A 16,752-nucleotide genomic window follows, 5' to 3' on the forward strand; every position below is an offset into this window, starting at 1 on the left:
TCTTTGACCAGCACAAGAAAGGTTAAGATAGAAAAACGTATCAATTTTCAAAACAAGAATCTTCTATAATAGAATTATAAGGCCTTCAAAAAAGCAATTATTGAGACAAAATCTGCTTTTCTGGTAAGAAAGAAGAACCTTAATACTACTTCTAGTATTAACAAACTGCTTGAAACAAAAAGTATTGTTGGAGCAGCTTACAATAACAGATATGGTAATCCTTCAAAGCACAGAGATAAATTTTATCAGAACAGATAGAGTTTAAACTCTATTAAGTTAACACAAGATCATGAAACAAGAATACTCCAACTATAAAACTTACAAAAACTAACATGTGAGCACTATGACAACTTTGTACTTCTGAATATCTGCTCTACAAACACATGAAAAAACAGAAAAAATTCAACCAGAAAAAATGCAACAATCAATTGATTGAATATGGCACATCTTATGTGATTCATAACACACACAACTTGAAATTTACTTGAGGCGGAAGAGCTCAAATGAAAAGAAAACAAAGGAAATGAGAATCTTTTAACTATTGAGATTTACCAGCACTCCTCAATTATCATCAAACTTAACATTAATGAGAAACATACAACAGTCTTGTAGAACTTCAAACGTCGCTAACACTATGATGAGGTATCAAGTGAGGTATTCATCAACACCTAATAAACACTAATTAGATGAAATATTGCCCGGAACTGGATGATGTTTAGATAAGTGGAAGTTCAGATTTGACTTTTGGGTGAAAGCCTTGGGACAAGATGGACACAAAAAGGGTTTCTCACCAGTATGAAGTCTGGTATGATTAATCAAACCAGATTTTTGAGTAAAGGATTTTTCACAATACTGACATTCAAAAGGACGCTCACCAGTGTGGATCCTGCGATGAACATTCAAGTGATTTTCTGAATGAAATGCTTTGCCACATACTTCACAAGGATATAATCCCTCACCAGTGTGAGTTTTGACGTGCAGTTTGTAATTATTTTTTGATGTATATGCCTTTCCACACAACTGACAAACATGCTGCTTGATATTTGGATGAGTGGTCCAATGTCGGTAGAGATCTGCTTTGAGCAGAAACATAGCATTACATACTTTGCAAATATGAAAACTTCGTCCAAAGTGAACAGCTTGATGTGTAGTTAAAAGGTCAGAGTTCGGAAAGGCACATTCACATTTTTCGCATTTTAAGTCTCCACCAGAATGAGACAAAGTTGCATCTGAAGCCTCTCCAGCCCTTTCATCAGAAATTTGCTTCAATGGGCCATTCAAATCAACTTTTTCTTCAGCTCCATCTACTTCCCTATTGATAGGAGTCTCAACTGGATTTATCAGTTGGAGTTCTTGCTTGAAAGTCCCTGGTGGGTGGTCAAAATCTTTTTGAATACTAGTTGAATTTGAAGATATTATGGGAATAGGACTTGGATCCAAGGTTGCCTTTTTAGCCAGGGGTCTTCTGATAGCAGAAACATCCTAGAAAAGAAAAATTAAAACCAATTCAACTCCAGGATGTAACATAGGAAAAACACACAACAGGGATTGTTATAAGATAGAGGAAAACCTTGCTAAATGATGCAGTACAGGAAGTATGTACAGCTACAGAAAATTGAAATATATACAGCAGCAACAATTTTAAATCAGAAAGTTTGACAAGATGCTGAAGAATAGCACACCACTCCCATATCATAAGAGAAAAACAAAGAAAGGTAAAGTTCTTGGATCCATTAATTTTCTTCAATCATAGGTACAAATGATATTTCTATTTCATTGTACAATAAGTTCTGGGAAAGAAAGAAAAGTAACATGGAAGAAGATGATTGAAAATTACCTCCTGAGGTGTTTGGATGTCAATACTCTCTATCTTGATTTTCAATTGCCGATTTTCCTCCCTTAAGTCAGAGACTTGGGCATGTAAATCAGCCATTGTGAAGAGAGCTTGGCTGAGCTGTGCCGCAATCTGACGACAGCACCAGCCCGGGTAATGCACGTCCCCAGACATCACTCACGAAACTACACACATACACACACACACACACAAGAAACATGGAATATTTACATGCATATGAAATCTTAATAAACAAAGTAGATTGATGTAAAAGAAACAACAAAGGAACTACAACCCCCAAGAATAACTGCAGAATCCATCACAAGCACATATGGAACAACGCACCACAGAACGGTCTCAAAATTTAAAACAAGAACAATATAAATGCTTAGATAAAACACCCATGAAGTTACATAAAACAAAACACATTTAACTTACCTTTGGTTCCGATGCCATAATAAAATCTTATCATTCTGCAACAAAGGAAATATCAAAAATAAAATTCAGCCTTACAGCTTTGGTTTCAAGTGACATACCAAGCACAGATGTAGTTCTATGCACCTAGTGAGGCCAATCAAGGGAAGAGAAATGCATTTGTTTTCTGTTTTGCAGTGTAATACATAACATTCCATTCAGAAATTTCAAAAAAAATGTATTGGGAGTAACTGCTGGTGTAAAATAATATCAAAAGCATAAATCATGCTTGGTATTTACACATTAATAAATATAGTAATATCAAGCCTCATCAGCATAAACATGAGAAATTTCCAAAAAATTGTTTATAAAGAATAAATTATGGAAAAAAATATTACCGAAAATTGCATAAAGAAATTTGAGCGAACAGCCCAACAAAACCAACTTTGGCAGACATAAACACTAGAAACATCTGTGTGTAGAAGTTCCACTCAATAATCTGACTATGAGCAACAAAGCGTTCAATTAACTCTTTTTGTTTTCTTGTCAATTGGAATCAGGATCATACAGATGCAATCTTTTTCCCAAATGAGAAGGAACCAAACCAAAACAGTGATACATGACTAAATTGATAATAGCATGAAAGACTTCTACACATTTAAGAGCTAAATAAATAGAAGGTAAATTAATTACCAGACCGAAATCCCGATGACAAGCAACGAACGCCGCGGTCTTCAAGGAGGTAAATAGTGTAAAAAAAAAGGTGGGCGACAACCTCCCCCCTCCTCACCCCTTTCCCCCGCGCCACTTTTTCTGCTCATTCATTTCTTTTCCCCACAAAACACCGAAACTGAACCTTGGCGCCGGTCACACACATCATCATCTTTCTAATTCGGCAAAAGCTTCAAATTTAAACCATAAAATTTATTAGAAAGCTGCTGAGAAAAATATGACCATTTCGCAGGAGTATCGAAACGGGATTTTTTTTTATCACCTCGTGACGCTGCGCTAGGGCAGAAAAAAATTGGCTTTACAAAATTTTGCAGGCAAACGCCTTAGTTTGGGGCTAATGTGAGAGAACGACAATTTTTAAAAATATTCATCAAACGGATGATTGATATTTGGGAGCCTCCTAGACAGAAATCATCAGGGAAGGAGAACGAATTCTTTCGTTGCGGCGATTGAAAAAAAACAAGATGGACATAGCCTCCACAACCAACGTCATCTTTTCGATTGAACTTATTTTACCATTATCAGGTTATCTCAAGTCGCTCAGAAAGAATCCTCGCGCATTCTGCAATTTATTGTACACCAGGATCATTCAAACTTATTTTCAGTGAAGAAATAGGCAAATCAGAGACGGTTGAAAATGTCATTACACCTTAGCCCCTATCGCGAAAAAAAGGTCAAAAATTGTGGTCACCGGTAACCAAACGAGAAGTGAAGAACAAGAAGAAAGCTCAAACATAGGCTTAGCTAGCTTAGCGTTTTAGGCTTACATTTTCATGTATTTTGGTTATTTGCGTTCAAAGCGGTTTCGAGTGCAATGACGCCCGACTTTAGCAGAATATGCCGGTTATGTTTAATTGAAGAATATTCCCTAGTGCCCATTTTTGATGAAGGAAAGCAGGGCAGGCAGGCGGTACCTCTCTCACAACAAATGATGACCATTGCCTCACTGAAGGTAAAGTATCAAGAATAATGCGTCTGACAACTTGGAATCTGACGAAACCAGCTGTTAAAGTCACGTTCCTTGTTGGTGCGATTGTTCCCTCCAACGCGCACACTCGGCCCTGCGGCCCTGCACTTGTTTACATCAGCTGACGACCTAAAGAGGTGCTGTGCATTCGCTCTTTGAGGACTTCAGAGAGCCTGGTTCAATTTCCGTGCAATATTAAGATGCTGCTCTCCCTGACTATGTTATATCTAGCTTTTTCTCGCTTTTGAGGTGTAATTTACATGGTTGTAGTAGCAGGACTGTTGAGTTGTCACGGTTTGTTGACAAACACTGTCTACTGCTGTAGACTGTCATTCATTACCTCTCTTTTCTTTGAGAATAACAAGCACTCCTCTTATATAACTAGCTTTTTGGCTCCTTTTTGTGCACATTATTGCGACCAATTCATACCATTGCTATTCAAAACAGCTGGAGTCGCCCATTTATTCATTCATTGTCATTTGTTTCAGGTATCTTCATGTGATGGGCTCCCGAATAAGATATGCCACAGTTGCCTCAATCAAGTCCATAGATCATTTGAATTTAAGACCCAATGTGAGCGATCTGATGCAACTTTGAGACAGTTCATTGGACGTCAAGTCCATCCGTCAGCCAACACTCAGGTAAGAAAATGGACATTTAACTCGGTCTTAGATATAATTTTGATTTAGGCTTATGGCTATTACAGTGCATTGTTGAAAAGATGCATTCACGCTTACTGATGCCTAGGTGGTGTAGCGTAGTTGGTCGGATCCAGATGCAAGAGAAGTAGATGATGGCATCTAAAGAATGGTCTATGACTGGTCCAGGAGCATTTATCAGTTGTGTCTGGATTTGGACCACAACACTATGCTGCTGAGGCATCAACGAGTGTGAATTCAGGTTTCGTATTGTAATTCATACTCTTATAAATTTTAGGCTCTCCAAAATCTATCACAAAATGACAGTAATCTGTCCCAAAGCTCATCAGCTCCCTCTGCTGGACAATATGCCAATTCTAAGGGTGACATGGAGGTATGTACAAGTTCTACCAAGATTTAATTATTTTGTACCAAACTTTAAATCTTTCATTTCATTGTAGGATCTGAGTCAAGGGGAGCTGTCTAAGGATGGACATCCTCAAAACTATGCTTCTTTTGGAGTTCGTCACATTTCATCTCAAGACAGTTTGAGCCACAGCGGTCCATCACATCAGGATTCTGAAAAGCTTCACCAACATCCAACATGGCAAGAGGATGCTCTGAAGGAACAGGCAGGTCATCCTGTAGGATTACACACACTGAAGAGTGTTCCTTTCTCTCATGACAGTAATACAACTAAGTGGGACTTTGAAGATCGGAAGCCCCCTTCAGTGCAAGAATTCATATCTAACTTACACCAATTTGCTCAGCCAGTTCAAAATGGCGAACGGCCTTCCCCTTCTCAGTTCTCTGCAGGCCAAGAAGATCAACCACAAGCATCTACCTCACCGCAACATGGTCCATCTTTGCTCAACAGCCTAAAGCCTTCAGGTCTCATGAAACAATCAGATTCATTTGCTGGGCCAGTGTTTGTACCTACTAAAAGAGCTCAAAGTGGCATCAAGAGTGTTTACTATTGTGATTTGTGCTCTAAAATGTATTCAAGTGCAGGAGCTCTATGGAATCACAAACTCATACACACTGGTACAAAACCCCACACATGTACAGTTTGCAACAAACAATTTTATCAATTAGCAAACCTCAAATATCATGAAAAGACTCATGGAGAAAAGCAGTGGTACACTTGCCAGACATGCCGGAAAACTCTTAAAACAGAATTAGGGTTGAAACTTCACTCATTACAGCATACTGGGGAAAAGCCATACCTATGTCCATATTGCAACAAACCCTTTACCACCTTGGGTGTCCTTGAGGCTCACGTTCGAATACACACAGGTGAGAAGCCATATGAATGCAGCTACTGTTTCAAAACTTTTGCCCAGCAGGGTACTTTAACTTGCCATATCCGACGTCACACAGGGGAGAAGCCATTCTCTTGTAAAATTTGTCAAAAGTCATTTACTCAAAGGGCCAATCTTAATGAGCATGTTAAGAGATATCACCCTGACCAAATAGAACAGAAGCCGAACATTCATCAAATGCAAGTTGCAATGGCTGAACATCACCAGCAAATGTCTCAACTGTCTTCAACACCTCATCCGCAACCATCAGCCACACCAGGCCCTCAGCCCTCTTCCACACCCCAACTTCCGCAGCTTCAACAACCTCCTACCCCAGGGTTGCGACAGCCTCCAACACCTCAAATGCAGCAGCCACTTACTCCTCAGCCTCAGCAGCCTCAGCACTCCGAGCAGATAGCGCACCTTCAGGATCATCAACTTCAATCTGTGTCTGTTCCACCACCTCAAGTTAGCCAGGTGTAGTTTACAGGCTGCCCTGCTGTTTGGACAGCCAGTAGGGCTCGCCTTCTTAAGCCTGCCTTTATCTTTAATCCATTTTGCACCTCTATATAACGCAGTGTTATATTCATCTCAAGTTTTACTTTTGCCTTACCTGTAAATTTAAGAACATTGGCAATTTTAAATGTTTTATTTTGTTTTTATTGACTTGTTTTTTGTTCTATAAAATTTAACATATTGATTTATGTTCTTGATTGAATTTTACTGTTACACTTTTACTTTGATTAGGGTTTTCTACATAGTTCTATTCCAGTCAAAATAATCTTAACCAACAAATGATGTTGGAATTTGTTAAATGTCCTCATTATAATAAATTGTTTTCATTTGAGTTTTAGCAATAACATAACAGCAACATTTGTTTCAGTTGGAATCACAATGAAGTTGGATTCTTGCGAAATCATTAATGTAAGAGCCATATCTTAGCTACTCAGCCATAGCACTGACTGTGCACTAGCTGCAAAATTAAGAATTCGTCAGAGTAAGCTTACAGCCATTTGTGATCCGGTGTTTGGTGCACCTCATAGTAGGCTGTGATTCAAAGTTTTAGAAACTTTTAAACTCCATATATTTTAAGACTTGCCGACAAATTCATCTGGTTAACCTTACGGGTATTGGTGTTTCCACATCTGAAAAATGTGCTAGTATTAATACGGCTTAATCATTATTGCCATTTATTTCTATCTCATCTTGATTGCAGTTATGTGCTCTGGATCTTACTTTGTACTTGCTTTTTGAAGCTTGACTTAGAGACCATCATGTCCGTCATCTTTTGCATGTAATAGAAAAGAACTGGCTAAATTGTTGCTAATATTTTGTTTTATTGGTATGGTTACATCACTGTAGGATCATTAATTCAACTCAGTGATGTACAGTTTTACATTTGTATACGTGATAAAATGTGTATATTGATCTTGATCTCTGTAGGTTCTTGTAAACCTAGTTTTTTTATCATTTGCTTGTCAAAACAACTGTAAAAATTTTAAATTATAATTAATTTTTAGTTACTTGTTATTCTTTTATCTGATTCTATGTATTGGCTATCTTCAACATTTACAGGCTTATAAGCGGTACCCCTCTCAGAAACATTACCAATTGTCAAGTGAATGCACTTTTGTGTAATATGAGAAAAGGGTGTGGCTTGTGTGTGTGTAAATATGAAACTCTGTTCCTTCATCATGTGAAATTTCTGAAATTGAAGTTAAAAATTGTTCAGTTTTGTTTTTAAATGTTAGCTTTTATTTTGTTAATTTTTGAACTTGTGCAGGATCATTTTCATTTTTGTTGCAAGCAGCTTCTTTGAAATTCTCTCTGTTCTTCCATTTGATGGCATGTTTAAGTTTTGATAATTTGATTTTTAAACCTCATCTTTTGTAAGCCTTTTTTTTTGTGTATGTGTGTGCTGAAAGCATTTCTTGGTACCTGATGCACGGTGGATTGTGGCTGCATGAAGCTGTATGGTAGGTTTACCTTCAGCCTTTTGTGTGGGTCTTAAATTTTTAAAAGTAAATAGAGCATTTCTTCACAATATAGAGTATGGGTTAGTTGGTACTGTTAGTAGATGTGGTAGATTAAAATATTTGACTTTGTAACAAAGAGAACAATTATCAAATTCATACCGTACCAACACAAATCTCATTAGAGCAAGACTTCTAGCTGATTTTATCTTTTGTTGGTCTATCTGAGTGGGGGCAGGTGAATTGGAATGGAGTGAGAAATGCATAATTGCAGCCATATTATAGTCACACTGCACTCATAGTGTTAATAACACTTGTCAAGTAAAATTATTTAAAATCTGAATTGATTTGCTATTGATCAATGGATCATTTATTTCATGGAACTGGCCTGCCTTTATGTTCCTATTATGTTTGCAGAGGATTTTGTTCTCACTTAGTTGCATTCTGTTGTTGATGTTCAGTTAGGGTCCAGTTCCTTTGACCACATGCAAGTGATCATTTTTTGTAATTTTGTGGAGGTCTCTATCTACTTTCAAAGATGTGCAAGCCATGTTAAATCTGGATTTATTTGCTCTTTTTTTAAACACCTAAGTTGCAATTGTTCTCTACCCCGATTGAGAAAATATAGTTACCATCTCAAAAGATTAGAGCCCAGAAATTTCTTTGGCTTTTATCTATTTTAAATCATTTCAAGGTTTTTGAGAGCATTCAAGTGGTTGTATTGTTTCCTCATTTTGTCTTTGATGTAAGTTCAAATTTTGCATTTGAGAAGTAGAAATTTATTTGACTCTGATATGTCAGAAAAATATAGATATAAAGATACTTTACTGTGTTAGTTTTAAATGTGTTTAGTCAGTCGCCTATAATTCCAACCTTATGAAGTACTCATGAATTTATGCTATCTGCCAATTTCTGTGTACTTACAAATGCTTGATTGCTGTTAATATACATTTTGTTTTTTCATCTCTTAAGAAGCTATGGCTTTACCTGACCAATGTTACAGATTCTTCGCAGTGCTCAAAATCAGCCCTGTTCTATTTTCTTTTCCATGTGAAATACTGTGAAGTGCTATTGTTCACATACAGCACCAGAGCTAATGAATATCTCAAAGAAATGCACTGCTTGTTCAAGTGGGCAGTTCATAGCATCACCTAGGTAGTACTAATTTGGACTAATGTGTCCTGTGCCTTTTGATCATGACTTTACATCTATCGGCTTTGAGGATGTCAACCTAAATCTTATTGCTTTCATATTGATGTTTTCCTGACTTAAACATACTTCTGGAAATTCACATATGAATGCATTTATGAGTTATAGCTCACTCACTCAAAGGCTATGGTGGAACTCTAAGCATTCAGTTAAATTCCTTCTCATTTGTTATTCAGTGTCAATGTTAACAGTACTTCCCCTGTATGCATGTTTAGAAGCCATCTTTTCTTGCCTCTGGCTCCGGTATGAGAACTGTAGATCTGATTGCTACTTGTGTCAAGTTATAGCTTGGTTGACAAGCAGCAACTGTAATGATAATTTTAGATGTTTTATATGTCATTAGCAGTAGATTGAATATACTCAGTACAAGCTCAATTTTTTTTTCAATAAAATGAAAATCTGTATTTGGTTTCCTTTCTTACCCTGAAAGGGAATTTGACTTTCTCCCCTTTACATTCAATCTTCACTTCCCACTTTTTTTGGAATGTGCCACTCTCCAAGAAGTAAAATTTCTTATAAATAAGACACAAGTTAACAGTTTATTTTACTTTATTTACATAATTTCAACTTAAGATGATTTATAAGCTTTTAAGACTGGGTCATTGACAATGCTTGACTCCAACGGTAGCACAGTGAAAGAAACAAAGAGTCTACAGCCTTTATCTAAAGAAGTTAAAAGAGCACAATCTGTGTTTAAAAATCCTAAAGTTTCTTGAGATGGAAATGTAGGTAGAGGATGAGAAGGACAAACCCTTTAATCTAATGATTCTCTCCACCTACAATCTGATCCAGTACTGTCCAGAGCGAATATTGCTGTAGTCGGGCAACTGCTCAACAGGTCCAACAGCAGCAACAGCCGGGCATTTGTCATAAATGTACTTCATGCATACATTCATAATATCTTTGGCAGTAACACTCTGAAACATAAAATTTTAACATAAAAATGTTTTCAGCATCACAATGGCAAGACAAGTTTAACAATTACATAACAATTTGCAAAAGATGCGAAAGAAAAACTTGAGTACTCACATCAATACGCTGTTCCAGTTCATTGATAGGAATTCGCCTATTGTAGCAGAGCATCTGACGGCCAATGTCTTCACAAACTGGGGTAGTTCCATCAAGCTGCAGCAGCATATTTGTTTTAAAGAGATTGCGTGCTCTAATAACGTCTCGCTCTGTCAGAGAGGTGCACATCAGTTTCCAAACATTCTGAATGTTGTAAACCATATTCTGAAAAGATAAGCAAAAAATTTAGTGAAAGGACATTTGGGGTCTTTAATTCAATGCTGTAGAATAACACTATGAAATCATTACCTCAATTTTCATTGGGTCAGAAACAAAATAGATTCCCCACAGTCCAGTGTCCTTGTAGCAAGTGTTGAAAGACTGGAAAGAATGGGCTGCTTCATCCTCAGCAGTAAGAGCAGCAAGCTGGGAGGCATTGTTTGCGCCACCACCCTGTGAGCGATCCCATGCTCCCAGGAGTGTGTTGGCAACCATAAGTGGGATATTGTCAGCATCGGTCCAGCCACACCCCTCAACAGCAAGCGCAACATGTGCCAAAGGAATGGCATCATCACGCAAACGAACCTCTGATCCTATAAATTAATATATGATGAATGTTACCTCTGTCCTACACAGACAAGAAAAGGCAAGTCCACAACTACTTGAGACAACGACTACTAACCAGTAAATCTGCAGGGTTTGATTTCTGGAACAGGTCCATCCTGATTGTCCAGTTTCTGGAAGTGTGTTTCAGCCAACTTAACAAGCTCATTGTGATCAACGCCACCTGCACCTGCCAAGACTACCCTTGGGGCTTTGTAGTGAGTTTTAATGTAGTCCTGAAGATCGTCACGAGAAATGCTCCTACGGAACAAAAGAAATGAGTTAAATAGTGGTCCTAATCAGTAATAGAGGGCAAGAAGTAACAGAACACGTTACTTGATATTCTCAGTTGGCCCAAGGATTGTGCGGCCCAGAGGAGTTCCCTGATACGCTGTGGCATGGAGATAATCAAAAGTCACTTCCTGGAGGTTTGTTTCCACTTCCTGCATTTCTCGTAAAATTACACTTCGTTCGCGTTCAATTTCATTGGCACCTGAAACATCAATAAAGAAGGCATAATTAGCCATAAGAACTGGACAGCACATATCAAACGTACTGTAAAGAGTCTCACCTAAAGTAGAGTTTGTGATGATGTCAGAAAGAATTTCCACTGCTTTAGGAACATCTTGCTTCAAGCACTTGGCATAGAATACAGTCTGCTCCCGGGATGTGTAAGCGTTCAAGTGTGCTCCCATATTTTCAACTTCAAGCTCAAGGTCTGTTTGAGACCTCTTGCTTGTGCCCTACAAACATAAGTTTTAGTAAATATGAGTGAAGAAAACCAACAGAAGCAAGTCTGGCAAAGTATTATGGACCAATAATACCTTAAAAGCCATGTGCTCCAAAAAGTGGGCGACACCATTGGTCTGTTCCGATTCATATCTTGAACCAGCGTCAATCCAGAGACCAACTGTCGCAGTAGGGGCACCTGTGTCTTCAGTGGCGACTCGCAGACCAGAATTCAGAGCTGTGACGCATGTAGGTGGGACATTAACATCTCTGATGAGCGGATTGGCAGATGTTGAACGCCAACGAAGAGGGGCCTGACAAACACAAGATGACAGTAAGTAAGACAATAACATCAGGAAATCCGAAATGGTAAATCAGGCATGCACCTTAAAAACCAAAGAAAAATCAAAGGTTTTTCCAAGTCTGAATGGCATAGTTAGGTAATCATATATTTTGGTACATAACAGCAGAGGTTATAACATACAACACTAAGTACGTGTTGCCCCCTCTAAACTGATAAAACACCCCTCTCTAGTATGTCAACTCAATATTACATAATCTTTTTATATTTATAATAGTTGTCTGAGTAAGTTAGCTAAAGTGGGAGGAGCTTTTTCGAGGAAATATGATGTTCTGCCCTCTACAGCTGACACCATCCTAGGCTACCTATGCTTACAGCGTTGCGAACAAGATTTTGAGTAAGTGACAAACTGTAACCTTCGACCTACCTGGTTGGCATTTTTAGAGAGCCTCCGCAAGGTGCTCGAGCTTAGTCGCACAAGTTGAAACGCCATTTCTGTGCCAATTTAGGTACCGACAGAAAGGGCAGCTACGGGAGGACGACGAGGTTGAAGAAGAAAGCAGACGATCTCAGCACGAAGTTCGTCTTTCTGAAAGGCAGTGTGAAAAAAAAAACAGTGGTGGTAACACAACGGCATAAAAACATATTTTCATTTGCCCGTTTCTACCTTCCCATTCACATAAAACAGCATCGTTGTGAAATTTTATTTTTTGAAATCTTTAACCATGCACTTGACATTTTCAGTTCCTTTCTGATTTATGGTTTCAAAAACTTCCCTCGACCAGAAGCGACCACAAAAGCAGCAGAAAACTTGAGAGGACCCCAGCAGACTATCCGGGTCACGGGTTCTGCTGTCATATGATACAATGAAGATGGCTTCTTCCAAGATGTACTTAACTGCTGTTCTAGCTGTAATTTTAGGAACTATATTCTCAACTAATGCACATTCTCATGTGCCCGTATTATTATGGGAATCATCAAGTGTCGGTGCAAATGGTGCAACTCCTGCTGCTTTGTCTGCCATGGAAGTGGATGAGTTCCTTGATGTTTTGATGCGGCGGCTGGATCGGAATAGTCCTGTGGTGGCTCTGTTTGCTGAAGACTCGCTGAGTGTAGAAGATTTTAGCAGACAAAGCTCCGAAGCTCAATCCACCTTTCCTGCACTGCAGTCCATCAAGGGTGGCAATAGCCTGGAGTTCTTCCCTTCTGTTCAATCTCCTATGAAGGCACTCAACAGGCTCTCCAAGCTGGGCTACAAGTGGGAGGAAGTTTCTGGGGAAGTTCTACCTGAGGCTGACAAGAAAATTTTACTTTTCAATTTGGGTGGCCTGAAGGGAGGTGAAGATCGTTCTCAAATGCTGCTTCGACATGACAAGACCGTCGCTTCATTGTTCAAGCAAATGGTTGAGAAGTATTCAGATGTCTTGGCTGTCTACACTGGTCGACATGCATCCTGGACTGCTCCAGAGTCAAGGAGAGTGAGGCGCGATGCTGAGCCAACTACAACAACTGGCTGCAATACCGTCATAAAGTCTACTGGTAACTCCTCTCAAATCATGCTCTACACATCAGAGTGCCCTGTGCTCACAATCAATGGCACAAACTTCAATCTCAGCTCAGGAGAAGCTGTAAGTATCATTTTGGAATACTATGCCGAATTCATTTAAAGTAAGGTAGATCAGTGCTATTGTAAGCTATACTTGATCCAAATGCATGTCTGCACTTTTACAAAAAAAATATTGGTTTCATCACAAAAATAAGATTTTTGACTCATTTTGACTCTGACTTCAAATCTGCTCTCAATGTATTAAAGCTGTTAAATATGCTGGAGAACCTCTACTAACAATTTGAATGTCACTTCCCAGCTATCCTCACCATCCGAATCAAATATTTCAATTACTGTTTTAGGTTGGACCTCCAGATACCAGGAAGAGCCTCATCAGGATGGTTGCTAGGTACAAGGTGGACACATCCTCTGATAAGGCAACTCTTCGCTTCAGATTCAACTTCACAGACTCTGGTTATTGGCAGTTGATTCAGGTAAGATTCAATTCAAAATTGTTTCAACAATATACTGAGCTGTAAGTAATTCAGATGAATAATTTTTTATTTTTCTTTAGGCTGAATATGAAGATTCTCGCAATCAAAAGCATTTACTTGAACCCACAACTGTAATCAAGGCTCCAATTAACTTTTCATACAGCTGTGGAAGTACAGCCACTTTCCAATCTGCTGATAAATCAGTCTCTCTTAAGTTAAAGAACATTAAGGTAAGTTAAATCAAACACATTTACAATTTATTTATTTGTTTTCTCCTTCAACATCCGATGTTTTTTTTTTTTTAATTTTGCTACAGGTCCAACCTTTAATGGGTTCAACCAGAGCTGACTTTGCTGCTTCAGAGGATTGTGTTCCATTCTTCACCATACCAATCTGGTCTGGGTTGTTTGTTACTTTCCTTCTTCTATTCATTGTTGCTTGGGGTATAGATATGATGATGAACATCCACACTATGGATCGTTTTGATGACCCCAAAGGAAAGCCTCTTGTTTTCAATGCCCAGGAATAATGAAAAATGTCATGTTAGGTATTTGTATCATGATGGCAATGTCCTTTTCAGAAAAAGAAAATTGAAAAGGAGATTAGCATGTGCGACATATTTTAAATTGTTTTATTAAATGCATTAGCAAGTCTTAAAATTATAGGTTGAAAAGAATAAATGAAAAGCTGTTGCACCTCTATTTAGTTGGGCACAACATAAAATTAAAATGGTGCCAAGAAAACTAGTTAACTTCTACGCAGTCTGAGTCTTTCGTTTCTGTACAGTACATTCCAACTTATTTTGTCCTTAAATCTAGTCCAAAATGATGTAAAGAAACTTCACAGCTCCAAAGAGTTAGTGCTGAGCATGTGTGTGTACCCAATAAAATTTTAAGGACCCCCCTCCCCCCTCCAAAAATAAGACCAGTAGAGCAAAAAAAGGGAAAACCCAGCCATTGTATGTCTACGGTCTTTGAAAGCGTCAGACTCATGTGTTTTTAATTATTTTGACATTTTGTTCTGTCACCTTTGAATATTGTCCCGTAGTTATGTTGGTTTTAGTATGTCAATCCCTCTGGCTTATTCCCAACATTGTAGGCAGTAGCAAATAAATCTTACCCCAAATATTATCTGATAGACAGCAGCTACTTAGCAATGAGTCATGAGAAAGAAAACGTAGCATTCGTGTTGAAATCTTATAATTCAAGATAATTTGGTGCTGTCATATGTGTAAATACTGAAAATGTGTTTGGACATTTTTGGTTTCATTGAAGGATGTTTCGTTTCAAAGTCACAAGGTTAAATATTTCTTTATCTTACAGTAACATTTTGAATGCACAATCAATTTCTATCTTGCACATATCAAAGCTTTCTTATGGTGCTGATACATGTATAGATTCATCTTTTGTTGTACATACCTTATATTCTGTGAGTCTTCTTAAATTGATTCAAGGCTGGCTCATTTCTCGAGTGTGTGTGTGTACATTTGGTTGAGACTTTGACAACCTAAGGCTTTTTCAGTTTTCCAGCTGGAGTTTGAATGTATACTGTGTCCCTTGTACAAGGTAAAGCCCTACATCAGAATTGATGCAGAGCTTAAGTACATGGTTGATTTAAAACACTATGACAGTGTAGTCAGCAGTTATCGGTTTTAGGTAATTTTCTATTTCATGTAAAATTTTGCTCAAATCAGATGGCGCTAGCTGCATTTAGGGCTGAGGAAGAAAGTAAACGACCGTATTTCATGATTCTCTAAAGGACATTCTTACTTATATGCAGCTAGTGTCCACCAAATGCACCACGCACTTTTCCATATATTGATGAGGCTGCCAGTGAGGGTAAATAGCCTGTGTAGTTATTGTCAACTTGCTCTATCACACTTGGCTTCACTGCTTTTTCCCTTAAGATATCATTGTGATTTTTGAGTGTCATTATGCTGTCATGATGTGTTATTTACATTTCTAATGTCTTCTTGTATCTATATTTTTATGAATGTTTTCAATTGTTTAAATCTCCATCTATTTTGATACATGAGTGCAGATATTTCACTTTCTGTCCTTTTTCATATATCAGAGGCTTTTTTTTTTCATGTTTGATTTTGATTACTGTTACATGTTTAGGACTCTATCCTGTAGAATTGAATTTAATGTTATTTATTTATTAGTTTTTCCACAGTTACCTACATTTTTGAATATGACTACTGTGTCCACCTGCCTTTCAATTTCTCTGAAAATAACTTTTTTGGAATTGATTGAATTGACATATCAAATCTTTGAGACATATCATGATTAGGGTTGCAATTATACTTCCCACAATTGATGGAAGTGAAATGTATTTTTGATGGTTTGTTTTATTGATGTGTTGTCCATTATTTTAGTAAATTTGTTCCTCTTAACTTACTTATGGTGTGAATGAATATTGACTCTCCTTTACAGGGCAAAGTGCAATGGAGTATGGGACAAAACCTAAAAAATCCCAATAGCAACATCTGTTTTTCATTCTGTTCAGCAAGGAAGTGTTTATGAATTTCTCTTTTCATAATTCAAGCCCTCATCATCTAACACCTTCCTGAATTCAGGCATCATATGTAAATAGTTTTCATCAACATATGTAGACGTATGTTTCTTAGTACACTTATGTGCCAAACTGAGAAATAAAAATCTCTGCAAACTTTCAGAAAGGCAGTTATGCATTAGGAGAATTGAGCTGTTGTGCAATTAATCAAAGCATACTCATAATTGACATTCAGATTTGAAACAAAATTTCTTAGATCAGTTAAAATCTTTTTCTCTCCACTCTTGCTGTTTTAGCAATGCAAAATATTAATCCTGATGGGAGTTGAATTCTTGTTTTGTTGTTGAAGGAAGGAATTTTGTGCTTCCATAACGATGCATTCTTTGACAATTTATGAGACAACCATAAGCTTTGACCAATTCGTTAACATATCACATGACCTACTACATAGGTTCATTCTATGATCACATACATTTGCCAAGGGAAGGA

The 16,752-nt window shown here is 37.8% G+C and overlaps 4 protein-coding genes across 18 annotated transcripts; 2 read left to right on the forward strand and 2 right to left on the reverse strand.

The window, feature by feature from the left end:
- Positions 1 to 30: 30 nt before the first annotated feature.
- On the reverse strand, positions 31 to 4,032 carry LOC117652937 (oocyte zinc finger protein XlCOF26-like). Of its 15 annotated transcripts, none has more exons than XM_034398139.1 (5): positions 3,497 to 3,634; positions 2,942 to 3,150; positions 2,273 to 2,307; positions 1,838 to 2,019; positions 32 to 1,482 (listed from the first exon to the last, which is right to left on the reverse strand). In XM_034398139.1, the coding sequence occupies exons 4-5, from the start codon at positions 2,006 to 2,008 to the stop codon at positions 679 to 681; spliced, it is 975 nt and encodes a 324-aa protein (XP_034254030.1). In that variant the 5' UTR covers positions 2,009 to 2,019; positions 2,273 to 2,307; positions 2,942 to 3,150; positions 3,497 to 3,634; the 3' UTR covers positions 32 to 678. The 15 variants fall into 15 exon arrangements, with proteins under 15 accessions (XP_034254038.1, XP_034254032.1, XP_034254035.1 ...); XM_034398138.1 differs by lacking the exon at positions 3,497 to 3,634 and adding an exon at positions 3,243 to 3,372; XM_034398147.1 differs by lacking the exons at positions 2,942 to 3,150; positions 3,497 to 3,634 and adding an exon at positions 3,895 to 4,032 and having other exon boundaries at positions 31 to 1,482; positions 1,838 to 1,966.
- On the forward strand, positions 3,768 to 9,472 carry LOC117652931 (zinc finger protein 1 homolog). The gene is made up of 4 exons (XM_034398128.1): positions 3,768 to 3,932; positions 4,436 to 4,588; positions 4,884 to 4,979; positions 5,047 to 9,472. The coding sequence occupies exons 1-4, from the start codon at positions 3,795 to 3,797 to the stop codon at positions 6,367 to 6,369; spliced, it is 1,710 nt and encodes a 569-aa protein (XP_034254019.1). The 5' UTR covers positions 3,768 to 3,794; the 3' UTR covers positions 6,370 to 9,472.
- Positions 9,473 to 9,760: 288 nt separating this feature from the next.
- On the reverse strand, positions 9,761 to 12,293 carry LOC117652933 (mitochondrial-processing peptidase subunit beta). Its single transcript, XM_034398132.1, has 8 exons — positions 12,137 to 12,293; positions 11,504 to 11,722; positions 11,251 to 11,422; positions 11,016 to 11,172; positions 10,759 to 10,940; positions 10,386 to 10,669; positions 10,098 to 10,301; positions 9,761 to 9,985 (listed from the first exon to the last, which is right to left on the reverse strand). The coding sequence occupies exons 1-8, from the start codon at positions 12,200 to 12,202 to the stop codon at positions 9,845 to 9,847; spliced, it is 1,425 nt and encodes a 474-aa protein (XP_034254023.1). The 5' UTR covers positions 12,203 to 12,293; the 3' UTR covers positions 9,761 to 9,844.
- Positions 12,294 to 12,535: 242 nt separating this feature from the next.
- On the forward strand, positions 12,536 to 16,275 carry LOC117652936 (V-type proton ATPase subunit S1). The gene is made up of 4 exons (XM_034398137.1): positions 12,536 to 13,337; positions 13,618 to 13,749; positions 13,830 to 13,979; positions 14,066 to 16,275. The coding sequence occupies exons 1-4, from the start codon at positions 12,576 to 12,578 to the stop codon at positions 14,276 to 14,278; spliced, it is 1,257 nt and encodes a 418-aa protein (XP_034254028.1). The 5' UTR covers positions 12,536 to 12,575; the 3' UTR covers positions 14,279 to 16,275.
- The last annotated feature ends 477 nt before the right edge of the window (positions 16,276 to 16,752 follow it).

Source organism: Thrips palmi, unplaced genomic scaffold, assembly GCF_012932325.1.
Source record: "Thrips palmi isolate BJ-2018 unplaced genomic scaffold, TpBJ-2018v1 HiC_scaffold_8, whole genome shotgun sequence".
NCBI classification, from domain to species: domain Eukaryota; kingdom Metazoa; phylum Arthropoda; class Insecta; order Thysanoptera; family Thripidae; genus Thrips; species Thrips palmi.

Excerpts from the sequence above, each read along its gene's own strand:
- LOC117652936 (XM_034398137.1), top strand. The coding sequence starts at position 12,576 with ATGAAGATGGCTTCTTCCAAGATGTACTTAACTGCTGTTCTAGCTGTA. Across the intron at positions 13,338-13,617 it reads ATCTCAGCTCAGGAGAAGCT|GTTGGACCTCCAGATACCAG; the intron begins GTAAGTATCATT and ends TTACTGTTTTAG. Across the intron at positions 13,980-14,065 it reads TTAAGTTAAAGAACATTAAG|GTCCAACCTTTAATGGGTTC; the intron begins GTAAGTTAAATC and ends ATTTTGCTACAG.
- LOC117652933 (XM_034398132.1), bottom strand. The coding sequence starts at position 12,202 with ATGGCGTTTCAACTTGTGCGACTAAGCTCGAGCACCTTGCGGAGGCTC. Across the intron at positions 11,723-12,136 it reads TCTCTAAAAATGCCAACCAG|GCCCCTCTTCGTTGGCGTTC; the intron begins GTAGGTCGAAGG and ends TGTGTTTGTCAG. Across the intron at positions 10,670-10,758 it reads CAAACCCTGCAGATTTACTG|GATCAGAGGTTCGTTTGCGT; the intron begins GTTAGTAGTCGT and ends ATTAATTTATAG.
- LOC117652937 (XM_034398141.1), bottom strand. The coding sequence starts at position 2,008 with ATGTCTGGGGACGTGCATTACCCGGGCTGGTGCTGTCGTCAGATTGCG. Across the intron at positions 1,483-1,837 it reads ACATCCAAACACCTCAGGAG|GATGTTTCTGCTATCAGAAG; the intron begins GTAATTTTCAAT and ends TTTCTTTTCTAG.
- LOC117652931 (XM_034398128.1), top strand. The coding sequence starts at position 3,795 with ATGACGCCCGACTTTAGCAGAATATGCCGGTTATGTTTAATTGAAGAA. Across the intron at positions 4,589-4,883 it reads ATCCGTCAGCCAACACTCAG|GCTCTCCAAAATCTATCACA; the intron begins GTAAGAAAATGG and ends TATAAATTTTAG. Across the intron at positions 4,980-5,046 it reads ATTCTAAGGGTGACATGGAG|GATCTGAGTCAAGGGGAGCT; the intron begins GTATGTACAAGT and ends ATTTCATTGTAG.